The 21,299-nt window shown below is 38.1% G+C and overlaps 1 protein-coding gene across 1 annotated transcript in view; it reads left to right on the top strand.

The window, feature by feature from the left end:
* Window positions 1-20,110, top strand: part of arid5a (AT-rich interactive domain 5A) — a 29,508-nt gene extending 9,398 nt beyond the window's left edge. Inside the window, exons 5-9 of the mRNA XM_062049647.1 lie at window positions 11,415-11,565; window positions 11,637-11,689; window positions 15,715-15,812; window positions 15,893-16,052; window positions 18,702-20,110. Of these exons, the coding sequence (XP_061905631.1) occupies window positions 11,415-11,565; window positions 11,637-11,689; window positions 15,715-15,812; window positions 15,893-16,052; window positions 18,702-19,751 (1,512 nt within the window). The 3' untranslated portion in view covers window positions 19,752-20,110. The remainder of the gene's footprint in view (window positions 1-11,414; window positions 11,566-11,636; window positions 11,690-15,714; window positions 15,813-15,892; window positions 16,053-18,701) is intronic.
* Window positions 20,111-21,299: the final 1,189 nt, after the last annotated feature.

Genomic DNA, 21,299 nt, shown 5'->3' with positions numbered 1-21,299 from the left:
CGCCTTGATCTTGTGAAATGAGAATGATTCTTTTTATGACACAATATCTATCTCAAAATTTCGACTTTTTATCTCGATATTGACATTTTATTTAAAAATCTTGACTTTTGATCTCATATTTGTGACTTTTTATCTCAAAATTTCGACTTTTTATCTCAATATTGACTTTTTATCTAAAAATGTTGACTTTTTATCTCATATTTATGACTTACTTAGGGAGTATATTGTGGATAAATTCAGAACAGGAAGTGAACCAAAGTTTTAGCAAGTGTTATGTAAAAGAAAAGGGGTAGGATTAAATAAGCTCTGCTTCTTCCTACTCCTTTTCGAACACGTTGAAAAGAGAAACTGGAAATTGTCATGTATCATGTTGTATGCTTGCATGTTCCAAATAAACTCAAACTCAACTCAACTCAACTCAACAAATACACAATTTTCGAACTTACAAACCCTTTATTTAGTAAATCACAATTATTGAAATTCAATGATTTGGTGCATTTGCAAACAGCTAAAATTAGACACAAAGCAAACTATATAACCTGCTACCCAAGAATGTACAACAATTCTTATCAACAAAAGAGGAGAAATATAACCTTAGAGCAGTGGTTCTTAACCTTGTTGGAGGTACCGAACCCCACCAGTTTCATATGCGCATTCACCGAACCCTTCTTTAGTGAAAAATAAAATGTTTTTTTTTTCAAATTCAAGACAAAGTTATATGTTTTTGGTAACACTTTAGTATGGGGAACATATTCTAAGTAACAAAGACTTAATTTAGAGTTATTTGGTTAGGGTTAGGGTTAGGGTTAGAGCAGGGGTAGGGAACCTATGGCTCTAGAGCCAGATGTGGCTCTTTTGATGACAGCATCTGGCTCTCAGATAAATCTTAGCTGACATTGCTTAACACGATAAGTAATTAATTAATTCCGCTGGTAATCACAGTGTTAAAAATAACCACATATCAATCAGACTACAAAGCCATCAGCAAAACCATGCAGCACCAGAAGACGCATTAATGGTAAGAAGTATTTTATTTATTGATGGTTAGCTTCAGAATAACAATGTTATTAAAAAGAATAAGAGACTTATTATACTCAAAAAACGTTGGCCTTATTTAGAAATGCACGCATTTAGTTGTATTCAGTGTTAAAAAATATTATATGGCTCTCACAGGAATACATTTTAAAATATTTGGCTTTCATGGCTCTCTCAGCCAAAAAGGTCCCTGACTCCTGGGTTAGAGGGTTAGGGCCAGGGTTAGAGGGTTAGGGTTATAATAAGGCCATGCCGAATAAGGCATTAATAAGTACTTAATAATGACTAGTTAAGAGCCAATATGTTACTAATTTGCATGTTAACAAGCAATTACTGTATTTTTCGGACTATAAGTCGCAGTTTTTTTCATAGTTTGCCCGGGGGTGCGACTTATACTCAGGAGCGACTTATGTGTGAAATTATTTACACATTACCGTAAAATATCGAATAATATTATTTAGCTCATTCACTTAAGAGACTAGACGTATAAGATTTCATGGGATTTAGCGATTAGGAGTGACAGATTGTTTGGTAAACGTATAGCATGTTCTATATGTTATAGTTATTTGAATGACTTATACCATAATATGTTACGTTAACATACCAGGCACGTTCTCAGCTGGTTATGTATGTGTCATATAACTTACACTTATTCAGCCTGTTGTTCACTATTCTTTATTTATTTTAAATTGCCTTTCAAATGTCTATTCTTGGTGTTGGGTTTTATCAAATAAATTTCCCCCAAAAATGCGACTAATACCCCAGTGCGACTTATATATGTTTTTTTTTCCTTCTTTATTATGCATTTTCGGCAGGTGCGACTTATACTCCAAAAAATACGGTAATTAATGGTGAATATGTTCCCCATACTAAAGTGTTACCATGTTTTTTTACTGGTGCACAAAATGAACCGTGCATGAACATCACCTTGTTCAAACAACAAAACCAACACAGTGCATAAAGTCACAACAAATTACACACCTGCAAATCAGTCTGACTTCTGCTGTTGCCGTATCCGTAATACGCCGATAGGGAGAAGTTTTTATTTACACGATGAGTCGGGTGTGTCTTGGCCTCCGCCGAACCCCTGAGCCCGACTCATCGAACCCCTAGGGTTCCATCGAACCCAGGTTAAGAACCACTGCCTTAGAGGAAAATCTCATTTAAAACATGTGTATGCTCGTACAACACTTAAAACCTTTAGCATATCAGTATGTGGAATTAAATAATGGAAGAGATTAAGTAAAGAAATCAAACAAAGCACCAATATGATTCAGTTTAAGAGACTGTTCAAACTACAAATGTTCACAAAGTACACAGAACAAGAATTATGATAAGTATCTTGAACCCCTTTTTCCCCCTTTTTTTATTGAGACAAAGATTATTTATGTATTTAATATTTGTATGCTTACTATGGTACATTATTTATTTATTATTTATTGTCCACTGTTCTGTTACAGAGAACAAGGAAATAGGATAAAATTGTTATGGTGTGAAAAGGGGTAGGATTAAATAAGCTCTGCTTCTTCCTACTCCTTTTCGGACGTGCTGTAATGAAACAACCGGAATTGTGTGATGCACTAGTGTATTGTACGCATGTTCCAAATAAACTGAAACTGAACAATTTGATCAGCAAAACGGCTCGTTGTTTTGCTGACTGAATGTGAGAAACGCAGATTAGTACGTTACCTTTCTCAGGCAGGTGGTTTCAGTGGCGACATCTGAGCTGTCAGCGGCATCCAGCTTTCGCACTGACATCACCTGTGCATGTGGTTCCCCCTACATACACAACCTCGGACAATATTGCGTAACAGGAAAGCAATAATTACATGTAGAGAATTATATACAGTCGTGGTCAAAAGTTTACATACACTTGTAAAGAACATAATGTCATGGCTGTCTTGAGTTTTCAATAATTTCTACAATTCCTTGTTTTTTTGTGATAGAGTGATTGGAGCATATACTTGTTGGTCACAAAAAACATTCAAGAAGTTTGGTTCTTTTATGAATTTATTATGGGTCTACTGAAAACGTGAGCAAATCTGCTGGGTCAAAAGTATACATACAGCAATGTTAATATTTGGTTACATGTCCCTTGGCAAGTGTCACTGCAACAAGGCGCTTTTGATAGCCATCCACAAGCTTCTGGCAAGCTAACGGTTTAATTTTCCCACAAAGTGCTTATAGAGCTCGAAAGTGTGACGTGGGAACGCAATGCATTGTGAATCTTGCTGGCTTCTGAATAGCTTATTTATTCCCATGGCTGAATGCAAGACTCTGTCCTAAAGTTGTGTTCATTTCTTTACACAAGTTCCAAACATGGCACAAAACGTGCGACATAAATAACTGCCACAATGGTTGTCATGATCGCTTCGAGAAAAAAAACGATTCGGTGATATTTGTCATTTCCAGCGTAAAGGAATAAAGAGACGATGAATAGCCTGGATAGCAGCCGTGAGATGATCAAACATGACTTTTAACGCCATCACCTGGTACATGTTGGTGTGTTCACGGTATTTTCAGAGTGGTAAGCGACCCCCGCAAACCCCAAAAAGGGACAAGCGGTAGAAAATGGATGAATGGGAAGTTTGAAATAAAGCATGTTTTATTATGTTTCACACATAGCATTTAGTAAGATGTTAGTGTTAACTAACTAGCTGCGGGTTCGAACAAGGTTCAATATTTGGGAAAAAAAAGCAATCATCGATCAATAACTGAAAATACTAGAGATGTCCGATAATATCGGGCTGCCGATATTATCGGCCGATAAATGCTTTAAAATGTAATATTGGAAATTATCAGTATCGGTTCGGAAATTATCGGTATCGGTTTCAAAAAGTAAAATGTATGACTTTTTAAAACGCCGCTGTACGTAGTGGTACACGGACGTAGGGAGAATCAATCTTAAAGGCACTGCCTTTCCGTGCCGGTCCAATCACATAATACCTACGGCTTTTCACACACACAAGTGAATGCAAGGCATACTTGGTCAACAGCCATACAGGTCACACTGAGGGTATCCGTATAAACAACTTTAACACTGTTACAAATATGTGCCACACTGTGAACCCACACCAAACAAGAATGACAAACACATTTCGGGAGAACATCCGCACCGTAACACAACATAAACACAACAGAACAAATACCCAGAACCCCTTGCAGCACTAACTCTTCCGGTACGCTACAATATCTACGATCCCTTTTAATCCAGTTTCTTTGTCTCTGTCTCACAATACCGCTGGTTGAGTACAGCCAGGACTTTGTCCTGCAACAATGGCTCCCCAGCCCCCGCAATGCATTGTGAAATCACGTGCCCTTCCGAGCCCTATGCTGCAAGTATTGTATTTATTACACACCTGCTGTTTGATTGTAACGTGCATCTTAGTTCTAGTTTTCATTACCTAACTTGGAGGTGCTGAAATAGTCATGTAAAATCCTTATTGCTAATCAGCAGCATGCCTATGGCAAAGCCAATGTCAATTAGCATCGAGCTATTGCGTTTTGCAAAAGTGTCTCCTTTCTTTACGTCCGGGTGTTTTTTTATCAGGCGTACTTGCTTTGTTGGCATGGAAATGTGCAACATTACCTAGAGGCAGTTTGGCGGAGTCTGCTCTGAGTGCTGCTGGAGTGCATAGTTTCCCCGCCGAGTGTTTGCAACCGGACGTGACATCGTGAGGGACAACGGTATCGAAATATGGCACGTTTAATTTTATGTGAATTGATCGGTCGGTCCCTACTAGAGTTGTACGGTATACCGTTATTAGTATACTACCAATGATACTTAGTCAACAGCCTTACATGTCACACTTAGGGTGGCCGTATGAACAACGCCAACACTGTCATAAACATGTGCCATATAGTGAAACCACAACAAAGACAAACACATTTTGGGAGAATATTTGCACCGCAACACAACATAAACACTACAAAACAAATTCCCAGAAGTCCCTGCAGCACCAACTCTTCCGGCCATTGGTGGATCTACACCTAACATCCACTGTAATGATACCAAGTTGAGTAGCGTATCTAGTCAATACTACTATGATTACATTGATATGTTTTAGCATCACAAAATCTTCTTTTGTTTTTTAAAATTTTTGTATTATGTTTATAAACTCTGGAAATATGTCCCTGGACACATGAGGACTTTGAATATGACCAATGTATGATCCTGTAACTATTTGGTATCGGATTGATACCCAAATTTGTGGTATCATCCAAAACTAATGAAAAGTATCAAACAACAGATGAATAAGTGATTATTACATTTTAACAGAAGTGTAGATAGAACATGTTAAAAGAGAAAGTAAGCAGATGGTAACAGTAAATGAACAAGTAGATTAACATATCATTGTCTACCACTTGTCATTAATAATGTTGACAAAATAATAGAAGGATAAATGACACAATATGTTACTGCATACATCAGCAGACTAATTAGGAGCCTTTGTTTGTTTACTTACTACTAAAAGACAAGTTGTCTTGTTTTGTTCACTATTTTATTTAAGGACAAACTTGCAATAAGAAACATATGTTTAATGTACCCTAAGATTTTTTGTTAAAATAATGCAATTTTTTGTGGTCCCCTTTATTTAGAAAAGAACCGGTACCCGGTACCAAAATATTGGTATCGGGACCACACTAGTCCCTACATTAGGACCAAATTCGGTCGTCGTTCTTAAAGGTAATACATGGATGGACAGATGCGGCGATCTGTGAGGTTCCCTTTTCTTGCGAGAATAAGCGCCTGTAAAAATGTCATTAATGAATGACAGTGCGCTTATTGTTTTTAACCGCAAACATATTCTTAGCTCCTTCCTGCTCCATCACTGGTAGAAATATAATGTCAAACTTCCCCAAATAGTCTCGTTGTGGCGCACAGTGTTGTCGTACTGGGATCAAATCCTGATGTGCAAATAATAAAAGATAATTGAACAATTTGTTTCAGTACACACATGCATCAACTGAAAGTGAAGTATGATGCAGCAGCGACAGATAGATGGATTGATAAACGGACGGGAAATGAAGGAGCGCTGTGACAGGAAACGTTGTGAATCTGATGAGAAATCAATGAGTGGAAACAGAAGTCCACCTGGTGTAGCACATGCAAATACACACAATTACAGTTTCACAGCCACTATTCCGCACTCGCGAGCAGACCACAGAGAATTCTCAGAGAACGCTTCATCTGCCGTGAGAGAAAAGCACCGCCGAAGGGTTCAAACAGTGAAACGTCAAAGCTGGAAACAGCAGATGACGGCTGACTCAGTCGAAGCACGGCCAGCGGCCCGCACCTTCGCTATTACTCACTGCACAGGCTGACTTCTCGGAACCAGGAACCACAGAGAGGAACTTGATTCAAGATGAAACCACCTTGAGCAGCCATAGAAGACAAAAAAAAAAAACACACAAAAAAAACAGTCTGCATGAGTCAAACGAAAATATCGCCGGCGGTTTTTCAGACATCCAATCAATCGAAAGTGACGATCTGGTTTGCGATGTGAGGTTTCGTGTTTGAATATTGTCATCCTTTTTCACTATAGCAACATAACTGACGGTCAAAGATGCTCATCTCTGCCCGGCAACACTTGCCGCCGCCTCACATTCCGAATGACCTGTGCACTTTCATTTCGACGCGTCTCTTCAAGGAAGAGGGTTTTATTTTCTGCAAGATCTCCTTGTTTCATTTCTCCTTTCTTGCAAACCACAAATAGTGACATTGTAAATTTAGTACCCAGAATTGAGGGCCGTAAAAATGTGTCAAAGATGCAGCAAGTACTTATAAAATAAGAGCTTTTTTTTTTAGACACTTCTCTCACATTTAAGGACCCATAGCGTCCGGATGCATTTTTTCCAGGGATGTCCAATGATGGCTTTTTTGCCGATATCCGATATTCCGATATTGTCTAACTCTTAATTACCGATACCGATATCAACCGTTACCGATATATACAGACCTGGACATAGTCTGGACCAGACCTGGGCATTCTGCGGCCCGCGGGCCGCATCCGGCCCTTTGTGCGTCCCTGTCCGGCCCGCGTGAGGCCAATTATAAATTACAAAATAAATTTTGAAAAGTATCTATGTCGAGTGTGCAATACAACGGTGCTGCTTTTGTTTTGAAAATCGTTATTTGTATTACTTCCGTGTGGACGTGTGCGTGATTGTGAGTGAATGTGAACAACTGCAATTACAAAATAAAGTTGAAAAAACATCTATGTCTTGCGCGCAATACAACTGTGCTGCTTTTATTTTGAAAAGTATTATTTATGGGCGTGTGTCCGTGTGTAACCTGCGAGTGAAGGTGCACATGCAGCGACAAGTGATGCACGGTTTACACCCGAGACGCCAAAAAGAGAAAAGTTGATGAGGAATGCCGTGTTTTCAACAACACATGAACTGCAAAGCAACGTCCCCTCACCTAAGGTGCGTGCCTGCGCAATTGCGCACTGCTCAAGCGTCCGCTGCGCGCAGCAAGTATATGCCGCGCACCAAATCAAATCCCATCTGAATTCTAAACAAAATAAACATATTTATTCTATGGAATTTTGCAATGCAACTTTGAGTGACAGTGACAACAAGTGGCCCTAATGGTGTTCGTCAACACCGTTTACAACACCGTTCAATTGAACACCGTTCAATTATTGTAACGTCTATCGAGATGCTTCGAGGACAGGAATTATATCGATCACTTTATTGAACAAAACTGTTTATATTCGGACATAACCACACCAAAAACATGAGTAAAACAATTCTATCTCGAAAAACTAGTCATTTTCTGCCGTACAAACCAGGCCAAAACCAACTTGTCATCTGTCACCAACACGCATAGCACTAAACCACTGGTGCGTTTAAGGCCACACAAAAAGTCGGACAACTCAAACACCACACAAAGTTACACTATGACTCCTCAGTCATACGTGTGCTTATTTTACTGTCATTTATTATTAATGTTAATTTATATATATTAGTCATGGAATGCTGTTACACACACTATGTTGAAGTATTACTATTATTATTATTATTATTATTATTTATCTTACGGTATATATCAAAAATAATATTGAGCAAAATTTAATTGAAATATTGTCGATGTGGCCCTCCAGCAGTGCTCGGGTAGCTCATGCGGCCCCCGGTAAAAATTAATTGCCCACCCCTGGTCTGGACTGTATACAAATGCTTATTTTGAAAATGTAATTTTGTTTACAGATTATATGCAATCTGTTGTTGAAGTGTGCATAAATGAAGGTGTGTGTTGCTCAGCCCGACCTGGACATAATCTGGACTGGACCTGGTTTTTAAGAATGCTTTAAACAATCTAATTTCATGGACAACCAGGTATGGTGAAGATAAGGTCCTTTTTAAAAAAAATTATAAAATAAAATAAGATATATAAATTAAAAACATTGTCTTCAATAAAAAAAGAAAGTAAAACAATATAAAAACAGTTACATAGAAACTAGTAATTAATGTAAATGAGTAAAATTAACTGTTAAAGGTTAGTACTATTAGTGGACCAGCAGCACGCACAATCATGTGTGCTTACGGACTGTATCCCTTGCAGACTGTATTGATATATATTGATATATAATGTAGGAACCAGAATATTAATAACAGAAAGAAACAACCCTTTTGTGTGAATGAGTGTAAATGGGGGAGGGAGGTTTTTTGGGTTGGTGCTCTAATTGTAAGTGTATCTTGTGTTTTTTATGTTGATTTAATTAAAAAACAAAAGCAAAAAAAAAAACAACGATACCGATAATAAAAAAAACGATACCGATAATTTCCGGTATTAGATTTTAAAGCATTTATCGGCCGATATTATCGGACATCTCTAATTTTTTCCTTCTAAAAATGAATCCGGCAGTCATTTCTCATAATAATAAAGACATTATTTTGATCACTTGAACGTGCTCTTTGCAACTTGCTCACAGTTACATTTTTCAAAACAAAAAATATAACAAAATCACCTTCCATCGTCTCTTCCATAGACACCGTAGCCTGTTTCCTCACGCTCTTTCAGCATTTCTTCAAGCAGCTTGAGGAAAACATCAGGAGAAGAGGATGCAAAATAGAATACTACTTTCTTCACTACCTTCTTCACTAGAGATAGCCGATAATGGCTTTTTTGCCGATATCCGATATTCCGATATTGTCCAACTCTTAATTACCGATACCGATATCAACCAATACAGTCGTGGAATTAACACATTATTATGCCTAATTTTGTTGTGATGCCCCGCTGGATGCATTAAACAATGTAACAAGGTTTTCCAAAATAAATCAACTCAAGTTAAGGAAAAAAATGCCAACATGGCACTGCCATATTTATTATTGAAGTCACAAAGTGCATTGTTTTTTTTTAACATGCTTCAAAACAGCAGCTTGAAATTTGGAACATGAGGAGGTTGAGGTGGGCGGGGGGGTGGGGGCTAGCGGGGGGTGTATATTGTAGTGTCCCGTAAGAGTTAGTGCTGCAAGGGGTTCTGGGTATTTGTTCTGTTGTGTTTATGTTGTGTTACGGTGCGGATGTTCTCCCGAAATGTGTTTGTCATTCTTGTTCGGTGTGGGTTCACAGTGTGGCGCATGTTTTTAACAGTGTTAAAGTTGTTTATACGGCCACCCTCAGTGTGACCTGTATGGCTGTTACCAAGTATGCCTTGCATTCACTTGTGTGTGTGAAAAGCCGTAGATATTATGTGACTGGACTGGCACGCAAAGGAAGTGCCTTTAAGGTTTATTAGCGCTCTGTCCTTCTCCCTACGTCCGTGTACACAGCAGCGTTTAAAAAGTCATGAATTTTACTTTTTGAAACCGATACCGATAATTTTGAAACCGATACCGATAATTTCCGATATTACATTTTAAAGCATTTATCGGCCGATAACATCGGCAGTCCTATTCTTTACTACCTTCTGCTGTTTTTTCTCAGTTTTTCAACAGGTTCTGACTCAGTCTTTCTCCCCTGGAGGATGCTCCTGAGTCTTTTCAAACTTTCCCATTCCGACTCCAACCGAAACACTTATTCTTGAAGTCACAATCATTAAAATATTTGCAAATTACACTTCTCCCGCTTGGTCCGTCCCATTTTGTGCGGGTCAATTTGACAGGAGAGGTCCTTACTTTCCTCATATTGGAAAATGTATGCAGGCTGACCCCTTTTTTTAGTTGTAATGCTACAGCATGCAACAATGCATTTGGCAGACATATTGTTAATTAGGGCTGTGAATCTTTGGGTGTCCCATGATTCGATTCAATATCGATTCTTGGGGTCACGATTGGATTCAAAATCAATTTTTTTCGATTCAACGCGATTCTCGATTCAAAAATGATATTTTCCCGATTCAAAACGATTCTCTATTCATTCAATACATAGGATTTCAGCAGGATCTACCCCAGTCTGCTGACATGCAAGCAGAGTAGTAGATTTTTGTAAAAAGCTTTTATAATTGTAAATGACAATGTTTTATCAACTGATTGCAATAATGTAATTTTTTTTTAACTATTAAATGAACCAAAAATATGACTTATTTTATCTTTGTGAAAATATTGGACACAGTGTGTTGTCAAGCTTATGAGAGGCGATGCAAGTGTAAGCCACTGTGACACTATTGTTCATTTATTTTTATTTTTATAAATGTCTAATGATAATGTCAATGAGGGATTTTTAATCACTGCTATGTTGAAATTGTAAATAATATTGATACTGTTGTTGATAATATTCATTTTTGTTTCACCACTTTTGGTTTGTTCTGTGTCGTGTTTGTGTCTCCTCTCAATTGCTCTGTTTATTGCAGTTCTGAGTGTTGCTCGGTTGGGTTTGGTTTTGGAATTGGATTGCATTGTTATGGTATTGCTGTGTATTTTTTTGTTTGATTGATTAATTTAAAAAAAAATTTTTTTTAAATAAAATAAATAAATACATTAAAAAAAATAGATTTTTTAAAAATGAGAATCGATTCTGAATCGCACAACGTGAGAATCGCGATTCAAATTCGAATAATTTTTTTTCCCACACCCCTATTGTTAATGACTCCAAATTTTGCGTGTAAATACCAGGATTTGGCATGAAGATGCCACCAAAAGGCAAACTACGTAATATGAAATTGCCCTCCAGTCTTCTGTAGGTGACGTCAGCAGGCTGATGCAGGCCCACCCACCTTTTGGAGCTCTAAGCTGGTGTTCCAAAATGTGCTGAAACTCGTTAAAAAGAAAGCCTAAGATCCCTACTATGTCTACTTTGGGGAACATTTTACCTGTAGACATCATTTTTAGGTCCAGAACTATGAAATGTGTGCCAATGCCTTGTATTCTTTCATTCATGCAACGTGTTGTTTAAAGTTTAGAAAACTTTCCTAACGCTTTCTCCCAATTAGACGCCTTCTGAGGTGGATGACGGATGTGAGGAGGAACAGCGAGGCAGCGTGCAGCAGATGGAGGAGAAGTCGTTTGTATCGAGTCTGCATTCCTTCATGAAGAAAAGAGGCTCGCCCATTGAAAGGATCCCACATTTGGGCTTCAAACAAAGTAAGTCAGATCAACACAGTAAAGACAAGATCTATACTTATGTTCCTGCTTATGTATTTCTCTACTTTCAGTCAACCTGTGGATGATCTACAAGGCAGTTGAGACACTAGGTGGCTACAATTCAGTAAGTAGATCATGAAAGTCACTCACTCATGCGTTGGTGTATCATTTTCTGCAGCAAACAACCTTAGACACGTTTTCACCTCTCAATGCATGTGCGAGTACTATTGTATTTATTTCCTCACATTTTAAACAGAATAGTTTGCATAAAAAGCATGACATTGCTGTTTTGGTTTCATGTAACCACTTCTCATTCTCAAACTGACCTGCATAGAACATCTTCTTTTTTCTTTTTTTTTCATTGCATTATTTCCGACAACTCCCAAAATGCGAGTTCATTTTGAACATGCATATTGCTACAATATTATACATCCCGTACTTCCTGTTTCTAGTTACAACATGTCCGAAATGTTCTTTTAGTCATACAATATTTTCGGTAAATTAGATTGAATTTTTACCTGACATGTTTCGACTGTCATCTGCAGTCTTCTTCAGCGTTTTTTTTTATTTTTTAATTTTTCAAAAAAGTTGTTCTGTTACATTGGACAGCTTGAGAAAAATGCATTTAAATATGATATATTTTAGTTTTTATTTACAGACTATGTGCTGTTGATTTTTAATCAACATTCACGGCAAAGCATCGTAATTTTATAAATTAAACAGAAAAGAAATGTATATTTGTTTAAAGTTATTCTAGACTACCTTGTTGCATTGGTGTCCCACACAAACATAGTCAGATCCTGAATTAGGATCCGGTCAGCCTACATGTGAGTCAATATCATTTTAGTGAGGATGTGGATAAATATACTTCTAGGAATCAGGGATGGGTACAATTTGCATCTGAATCAATACGGTACAGATTTCCGGTACATGAGAATCGATACCGGCACACAACCGTATTAATTTTTGCTACATTATAGTGTTCAAATGTGCTAATAAATGTTAATTGTTCTCAAAAGGAAAACATCTTTTTTTTGTCCATTTATTTTTAACATTGAGCTGCTTTTCCATTTATCATCTTGTTTTCTTACACTTCTGTGTCCCATTTGCAAGTACTGTGCTGTGCAGTATCATATTGTAGACTTTGCATGCAGTTGCAATTCCAAGACTTGAGATGGCAGTATTGAATAAGCTACAGTGTGTTGCCTTAGTCAGAAAGTAGTCTTTGCCATCAAGTTGAATGTGCCATTCTCTTCTTTTGTTGAGTCTTACAAGTGATTAAACTGTACGTATTTAATACACACTAACATGCATCTTAGTTGTAGTTTTTGTTTACCAAATTTGTTGGTGTTGAAATCGCCATGTAAAATGGCTAATATAGCATACTTAAGCACGTCTACACTGCAAAAACTGAAATCTAAGCAAGATTAAATATCTCAAATAAGGGTGATATTTGCTTATTTTCTGTCTGATAAGATCATTCTTCTCACTAAGCAGATTTTATGTTAGAGTGTTTTACTTGTTTTAAGGGTTTTGGTCCTAAATTATCTCAGTAAGATATTACAGATGTTATGACCTATATTGAGTAAACCATGCTTGAAACTAGAATATCAACTGATGCAAAGCTATATCATTAACACTCACAAGTATAAAACTACATTTTTAAAGTAATAATTTATTTCTTAAAGCATGAAAAAAAAAATCATGATGTCAAGATAATGGCACTAGCATTTACTTAATTTAAGAATATTTTCCAATATATTGAGCAAAAAGGTCTAATTGTTTTTTCTACCCAGAAAAGTGCACTTGTTATTAGTGACAATATACTTCTTTTAAGGTATTTTTTGGGTTCATTGAGGTTAGCTAATTTTACTTGTTTTGGAAAGTCTTGACCAGCCGAATTTTCTTGTTCTATTGGCAGATAATTTTGCTTAGTTCAAATAAAATACCCCACATTTTTGTATTTTTTTTTCTTGTTTTTGAACACTGACTTTTTGCAGTGTATGGTAAATTTAATGTAAGTTAAAATCGCGCTAACACATTTTGTGGAGCCCTACTGTACTTTTGAGTGCCTTCTTGTTGCTTTGTTGGCATGGAAAATGGTAACCTTGAGGCAGTCTGGCTGAGTCCACTTTTGAGTGTATGGCAGCTTGTTCCCCGGCCAAGTGCTTGAGCCGAGTTTACAAACAAAAGTATCAAAATATGATTAGATTTTACGTGAGTCGGTACGCAGTAGTACTGACTGGCTTTGGTCGGTACCTATAAAAGTAGCGAATTCGGTTTGTTCTGTTTGTGTCAGGATGGTCAACTACAAGAATTTCAGAATCAGAATCAGAAGAGTTTTTATTGCCATTGTTGGAGAACGGGTTCACAAACTAGGAATTTTACTTGGCGCAATCGTGCAACATAAAACACATATAACACAGAATGTCACAATCTCCATAAATCAGTAAGTAGTGTACTAACTAACTAACACGCAGACAAATACACTCACGGTTTGTTTTGTTTTTGCACATTGTTCACAGTTTGGTCCTGGCTAAGGTCTGCATTCTAGTTGTATGTATCCACTGTGGCCTTTTTACACGGTACTGTACATACCACAAAAACAACAGTATTTTTGTCTCTTGCAGTCTATTTATGTGCTTTTTGTTCTTCCAATGTATTCAAAGTAACTTAGGGTGGAATGCTGTGTTGCCTCACACAATAGAGGACAGGACACAGAGTTTACCATGAATTGATTTACGTGGACCCTGACTTAAACAAGTTGAAAAACTTATTCGGGTGTTACCATTTAGTGGTCAATTGTTACGGAATATACTGTGCAATCTACTAATAAAAGTTTCAATCAATCAATCAAAGTCAACAAACAAACAATAGGCACCTCCCTCCAAAACTAGTTTAATTACACGCCGAAAGAAAAAAGTACTTTGTTTGTGCTACAACAGCACCATCTGCTGGGTTTACAAGGGTACTGCAAGTGGGAAATGGCTTGTGGACCATCAAATGCACTTTAACTTCATATTTCTTCTTAGTGGGACATATGCATTTACACTTTCATTTATGATCAATGTGTGGTGTTTTTGAATGCTGGGAGGCATTTATTTACACACTATATACCATATTTAAATGAGCACATTAGTTTGACATGTACTGTAGACCAGTGGTTCTCAAATGGGGGTACGCGTACCCCTGGGGGTACTTGAAGGTATGCCAAGGGGTACGTGAGATTTTTTTTTAATATTCTAAAAATAGAAACAATACAAAAATCCTTTATAAATATATTTATTGAATAATACTTCAACAAAATATGAATGTAAGTTCATAAACTGAACATCAAATCAAGTAGGCTATTCCATTCATTACAATGCAACAATGCAATATTCAGTGTTGACAGCCAGATTTTTTGTGGACATGTTCCATAAATATTGATGTTAAAGATTTCTTTTTTTGTGAAGAAATGTTTAGAATGAAGTTCATGAATCCAGATGGATCACTATTGCAATCCCCAAAGAGGGCACTTTAAGTTGATGATAACTTCTATGTGTAGAAATCTTTATTTATAATTGAATCACTTGTTTATTTTTCAACAAGTTTTTAGTTATTTTTATATCTTTTTTTCCAAATAGTTCAAGAAAGACCACTACAAATGAGCAATATTTTACACTGTTGTACAATTTAATAAATCAGAAACTGATGACATAGTGCTGTATTTTACTTCTTTATCTCTTTTTTTCAACCAAAAATGCTTTGCTCTGATTAGCGGGTACTTGAATTAAAAAAAAATTCACAGGGGGTACATCACTGAAAAAAGGTTGAGAACCACTGCTGTAGACAACAGATATAGTAGTAGCTTTATGGTCAAACACAATCCTTGCCTTGACGGTTGATTTTCTTTTTCTTTTTTTCCAGTAAACTAATTTTCCTAAGGGAAATTATATTCAAGTCCAACCGAGGATCAAACTGTTAACACCTTTCATTTCATTCAATAACATTTAAAGAAGGCCATGATACAAGTGTAAAAAAAAAAAAAAAACGCTAACATCAATATTACATTTTAAGTGTAAAAATAAGTGAACTTTTATAATGGTGCATTCAGGTGCTTATTTGATAAACATGGTGACGTTTTTGACAAGGTAATGTCATCAACAGGTGACGGCACGGCGCCTGTGGAAGAAAGTGTACGATGAGCTGGGCGGGAGTCCTGGTAGCACCAGTGCGGCTACGTGCACCCGCAGACACTACGAGAGGTATGCATTCATTTCTTCCAAGCTGATGACGACTATTATGAAATAAAATGGTTTATGAGACAATGTGGGTCATGCTGCAGGCTGGTGTTGCCCTTTGAAAGACACCTGAAAGGAGAAGATGACAAACCTCTGCTTCTCAGCAAACCAAGGAAGCCTTATAAGAGGAATTCGGAAGGGAAGACGAACAAAGCGGAGTGGAAGGGGAAAAGAAACCTGGCTGACGGAGGAAACGATTGTGAGGTATTATGTTAACAGCTCATAATCTGTGTTTTTGTTAAACATTTGTTTATTGGGTGTTCCCAGACAATTGACAAAAGTAAACACAAATACATCAAATGCTGGTTTATCCCCCTACAAGTAAAATCAAGTTTAAAAAATGACATACGCGTGTGTATGTACCGTATTTTTCGGACTATAAGTCGCAGTTTTTTTTTATAGTTTGGCCGGCGGTGCGACTTATACTCAGGAGCGACTTATGTGTGAAATTATTAACACATTACCGTAAAATATCAAATAATATTAATTAGCTCATTCACGTAAGAGACTAGACGTATAAGATTTCATGGGATTTAGCGATTAGGAGTGACAGATTGTTTGGTAAACGTATAGCATGTTCTATATGTTATAGTTATTTGGATGACTCTTACCATAATATGTTACGTTAACATACCAGGCACGTTCTCAGTTGGTTATTTATGCCTCATATAACGTACACTTATTCAGCCTGTTGTTCACTATTCTTTATTTATTTTAAATTGCCTTTCAAATGTCTATTCTTGGTGTTGGGTTTTATCAAATACATTTCCCCAAAAAATGTGACTTATACTCCAGTGCGATTTATATATGTTTTTTTCCTTCTTTATTATGCATTTTCGGCCGGTGCGACTTATACTCCGGAGCGACTTATACTCCGAAAAATACGGTATATGTTAACTTCATGTTAACAAATGCTAACTTTCCACAGTTTAATCTACACTTCTTAAAGTTTACTAACTTATTTATTGGTGTTGTTTAAAGCTAGTTTAGCTGTTATTTTAGCTTCTGGCTTAAGCTCACATGTATAGCCTCATCTTCCATTGATAATATACTTGAAAATGATTCTTAATATGCTAAGAAATGCAGGTGATTATTATTAGTTTAAGGTAGCGGCTCCACACTGTGTATGGAGACACATGTTAGTGGCTGCTAGTGGCTTGTCAGCAGGGGGACTAAAAGTAAAAACTGTGTCCGGTTGGTGTTTGTGATCGATATTAAAATGCATCAGTCAACTTTTTCACAAAAATTGTCCGACACTGATCGTGGCACGTCCCTAACTTTCACAGTCAGCAATACATTACGTTATAATCTTTGCCTGCTTTCTGCATGCATTTGTTCTGTTGTCTGTGTCTTTTGGTTGTATTTTATTGTACTGTTGTAGTCACTTTTTTTTTTACACTCGTATTTGTTGTTTATTCTAAACCTATAAAAAGTGTCTTTGAGGTTGTTTTTGTTTTTTCATTTCAGTAAAATTTATTTGTATGGAGGTTATCTGTAGCATGTGTAGATTTTAATGTGCCACAAAGTTTCTTAGGTGAGAAAAATGTCAAAATAATCTCCCTGCAGGGATGTCCAAACTTATCCCACTAATGATGTGGGGGCCATTTTGATATTTTTCATTTTCAAAACGAATAAAGTTTGTACATTTTTTTAAAGAAAAAAAAAACTACTTGCATGTCAGCTTTGTGTTATTAACGTCAACTTTTTCTTGTTACATAACTCCAGTTTGCTCTTTCGTTCCAATGTTTTATGTTTAATGTTTTTTTTTTAGTAATAGTCTTTTTAGAATGTGGCACAGGCTGGTAAAAAAAATGTCTCTCTGTTAAAGGTACCACTTTGTGAAATGTTTACAATAAAAACAGAATCCAGGTAAATTCTAATCATATTTCCCACAAATATAATATAAATTGGAGTATATTAGAATTATTCAGAGCCAAAATATTTTGACATACCGTATTTTTCGGAGTATAAGTCGCACCGGAGTATAAGTCGCACCAGCCGAAAATGCATAATAAAGAAGGGAAAAAACATATATAAGTCGCACTGGAGTATAAGTCGCATTTTGGGGGGAAATTTATTTGATAAAACCCAACACCAAGAATAGACATTTGAAAGGCAATTTAAAATAAATAAAGAATAGTGAACAACAGGCTGAATATAATATGTGTACGTTATATGACGCATAAATTACCAACTGAGGACGTGCCTGGTATGTTAACGCAACATATTATGGTAACAGTCATTCAAATAACTATAACATATAGAGCATGCTATACGTTTACCAAACAATCCCATGAAATCTTATCCGTCTAGTCCAGGGGTCGGCAACCTTTACCACTCAAAGAGCCATTTTGGCAAGTTTCACAAATTAAAGAAAATAATGGGAGCCACAAAAAAAAAAAAAAAATTTAAAATGAAAAACACCGCATACAAAGCTCTTTGTGCTATGTTAACCAGGGGTCTCCAACACACGCATGTAGCTGTAGCTGAGCCGCATCAGAGTGGTCAAAGAGCCGCATGCGGCTCCGGAGCCGCGGGTTGCCGACCCCTGGTCTAGTCTCTTGCGTGAACGAGCTAAATAATATTATTTGATATTTTACGGTAATGTGTTAATAATTTCACACATAAGTCGCTCCTGAGTATAAGTCGCACCCCCGTCCAAACTATGAAAAAAACTGCGATTTATAGTCCGAAAAATACGGTATTTGCTACCAGTGATGATAAAACCTCGTAACTTGTGAACAAAATTCTCACAAAGAAACACAACAAGAGACGGTCTTTTGAACGACTCTTCAAAGATCCTTGGAGAGAGCCATGATTCCCTCCTCTGATGATAAGTGTGTTCTTTTACAGAGGATTCCAGAGGCCGCCAGTCATCCTCATCAGTCTAATCCCTGGCCGGGTGCCGCCGAAAGACACCATTTGGACTCATCCCAGCCAGACCGGGCCCTGACCTCTTACACGTTTCCCCGCCTGGTGCATGGCCCTCCGGCGACCCCCTGGCCCGCGAACTTGTCATCAGCGGCCGGAGAGGTCATCTCTCCTCTGGAGAAAAAGAAGCGAGTAGCTCAGGCCAGCCTTCAAGGGACTCCACAGGGCGAGGACAGAGAGGAGAGAGACCGGCCTTCTGTCATCCGCTGCTCCCCGTCCTCTTCCGGCCACAAGTGCATCTCCTCCGATGGCTCGCCCTACCCTCCGTCCTCCTCCTCGTCCTCCCGGAGCGCCTCCCCGTGCTCCGTCTCGTCGGAGGATACCCCTGCAGGCGGTGAACGCCAACCTGACTTGACCTCCTTCAGCACACTCAACCGAAGCGAGGACGCGGCAGGAGAGAACAGAAGCAGAGCTCCTCTCAGCCCTCAAAAAGTCAAAGCTTACATTAAAGACCGGAAGACAAAAAGAGGCGATATCAACCTCATGCATCCTTTTTACTCGTCTATCAAAGTTCCATCCGACCCGGGTTTCGTCAAAGTTCTTCCGAAGTCGACGCAACTCGCACGGCCCGCCCCTATCCGACCGGGTTACGGAAGCCAACAGGCCACTTTGACGCATCTGAAACACATCCCTCAGCATCCGTGGCTCTATCAGACTGAGAAGCGGGACGCGCTCAGGCCGCCGCCTGCAAAGGTTCCTGCCGCCCAGCAGATGCTAGCCCGCTCCGCCCACTCCACCTGTACGCCACCCCTTTTTGACAAATCAGACTCTCATCAGCAGACAACGCTGCACCAGCGAGCCTTCCTCCCCAGGGTGAGAATACCTCAGTCCCAGCTCATGTACCGCCATGTTCCTGGCAGCGCGTCTCCTTCCGCTCTCATTTATTCATACCCATATTCCATCCCTCTGTGGGGGCCCCACGCTGCATATGCCCTCCCCACTATGGGTACATTTTACACTCACAAACTGTGATTCTTTACATTTTGCCTCCGGGCAGATGAATTTTTATGCAATATTTTTCCTTTTTTTTAAGTAGTGTACTATGTGAATGCTAAACATGCATACCTAAATTCATCAGCATAAGAGGACACAACGAGGATAAATCTAACTACACTGCAAAAACTGAAATCTAAGTAAGATTAAATATTTTAAATAAGGGTGATATTTGCTTATTTTCTATCTGATAAGATAATTCTTCTCACTAAGCAGATTTTATGTTAGAGTGTTTTACTTGTTTTAAGGGTTTTGGTCCTAAATTATCTCAGTAAGATATTACAGCTTGTAGCTGAGATTTGATGACCTATATTGAGTAAAACATGCTTGAAACTACAAACCCCGTTTCCATATGAGTTGGGAAATTGTGTTGGATGTAAATATAAACGGAATACAATGATTTGCAAATCCTTTTCAACCCATATTCAATTGAATGCACTACAAAGACAAGATATTTGATGTTCAAACTCATAAACTTTATTTTTTCTTTGCAAATAATAATTAACTTAGAATTTCATGGCTGCAACACGTGCCAAAGTAGTTGGGAAAGGGCATGTTCACCACTGTGTTACATGGCCTTTCCTTTTAACAACACTCAGTAAACGTTTGGGAACTGAGGAGACACATTTTTTAAGCTTCTCAGGTGGAATTATTTCCCATTCTTGCTTGATGTACAGCTTAAGTTGTTCAACAGTCCGGGGGTCTCCGTTGTGGTATTTTAGGCTTCATAATGCGCCACACATTTTCAATGGGAGACAGGTCTGGACTACAGGCAGGCCAGTCTAGTACCCGCACTCTTTTACTATGAAGCCACGTTGATGTAACACGTGGCTTGGCATTGTCTTGCTGAAATAAGCAGGGGCGTCCATGGTAACGTTGCTTGGATGGCGACATATGTTGCTCCAAAACCTGTATGTACCTTTCAGCATTAATGGTGCCTTCACAGATGTGTAAGTTACCCATGTCTTGGGCACTAATACACCCCCATGCCATCACAGATGCTGGCTTTTCAACTTTGCGCCTATTACAATCCGGATGGTTCTTTTCCTCTTTGGTCCGGAGGACACGACGTCCACAGTTTACAAAAACAATTTAAAATGTGGACTTGTCAGACCACAGAACACTTTTCCACTTTGTATCAGTCCATCTTAGATGAGCTCAGGCCCAGCGAAGCCGACGGCGTTTCTGGGTGTTGTTGATAAACGGTTTTCGCCTTGCATAGGAGAGTTTTAACTTGCACTTACAGATGTAGCGACCAACTGTAGTTACTGACAGTGGGTTTCTGGAGTGTTCCTGAGCCCATGTGGTGATATCCTTTACACACTGATGTCGCTTGTTGATGCAGTACAGCCTGAGGGATCGAAGGTCACAGGCTTAGCTGCTTACGTGCAGTGATTTCTCCAGATTCTCTGAACCCTTTGTTGATATTACGGACCGTAGATGGTGAAATCCCTAAATTCCTTGCAATAGCTGGTTGAGAAAGGTTTTTCTTAAACTGTTCAACAATTTGCTCACGCATTTGTTGAC

This window comes from Entelurus aequoreus, linkage group LG06 (genome assembly GCF_033978785.1).
Source record: "Entelurus aequoreus isolate RoL-2023_Sb linkage group LG06, RoL_Eaeq_v1.1, whole genome shotgun sequence".
In the NCBI taxonomy this organism is placed as follows: domain Eukaryota; kingdom Metazoa; phylum Chordata; class Actinopteri; order Syngnathiformes; family Syngnathidae; genus Entelurus; species Entelurus aequoreus.
This window is presented reverse-complemented; position numbering and strand designations above follow the sequence as displayed.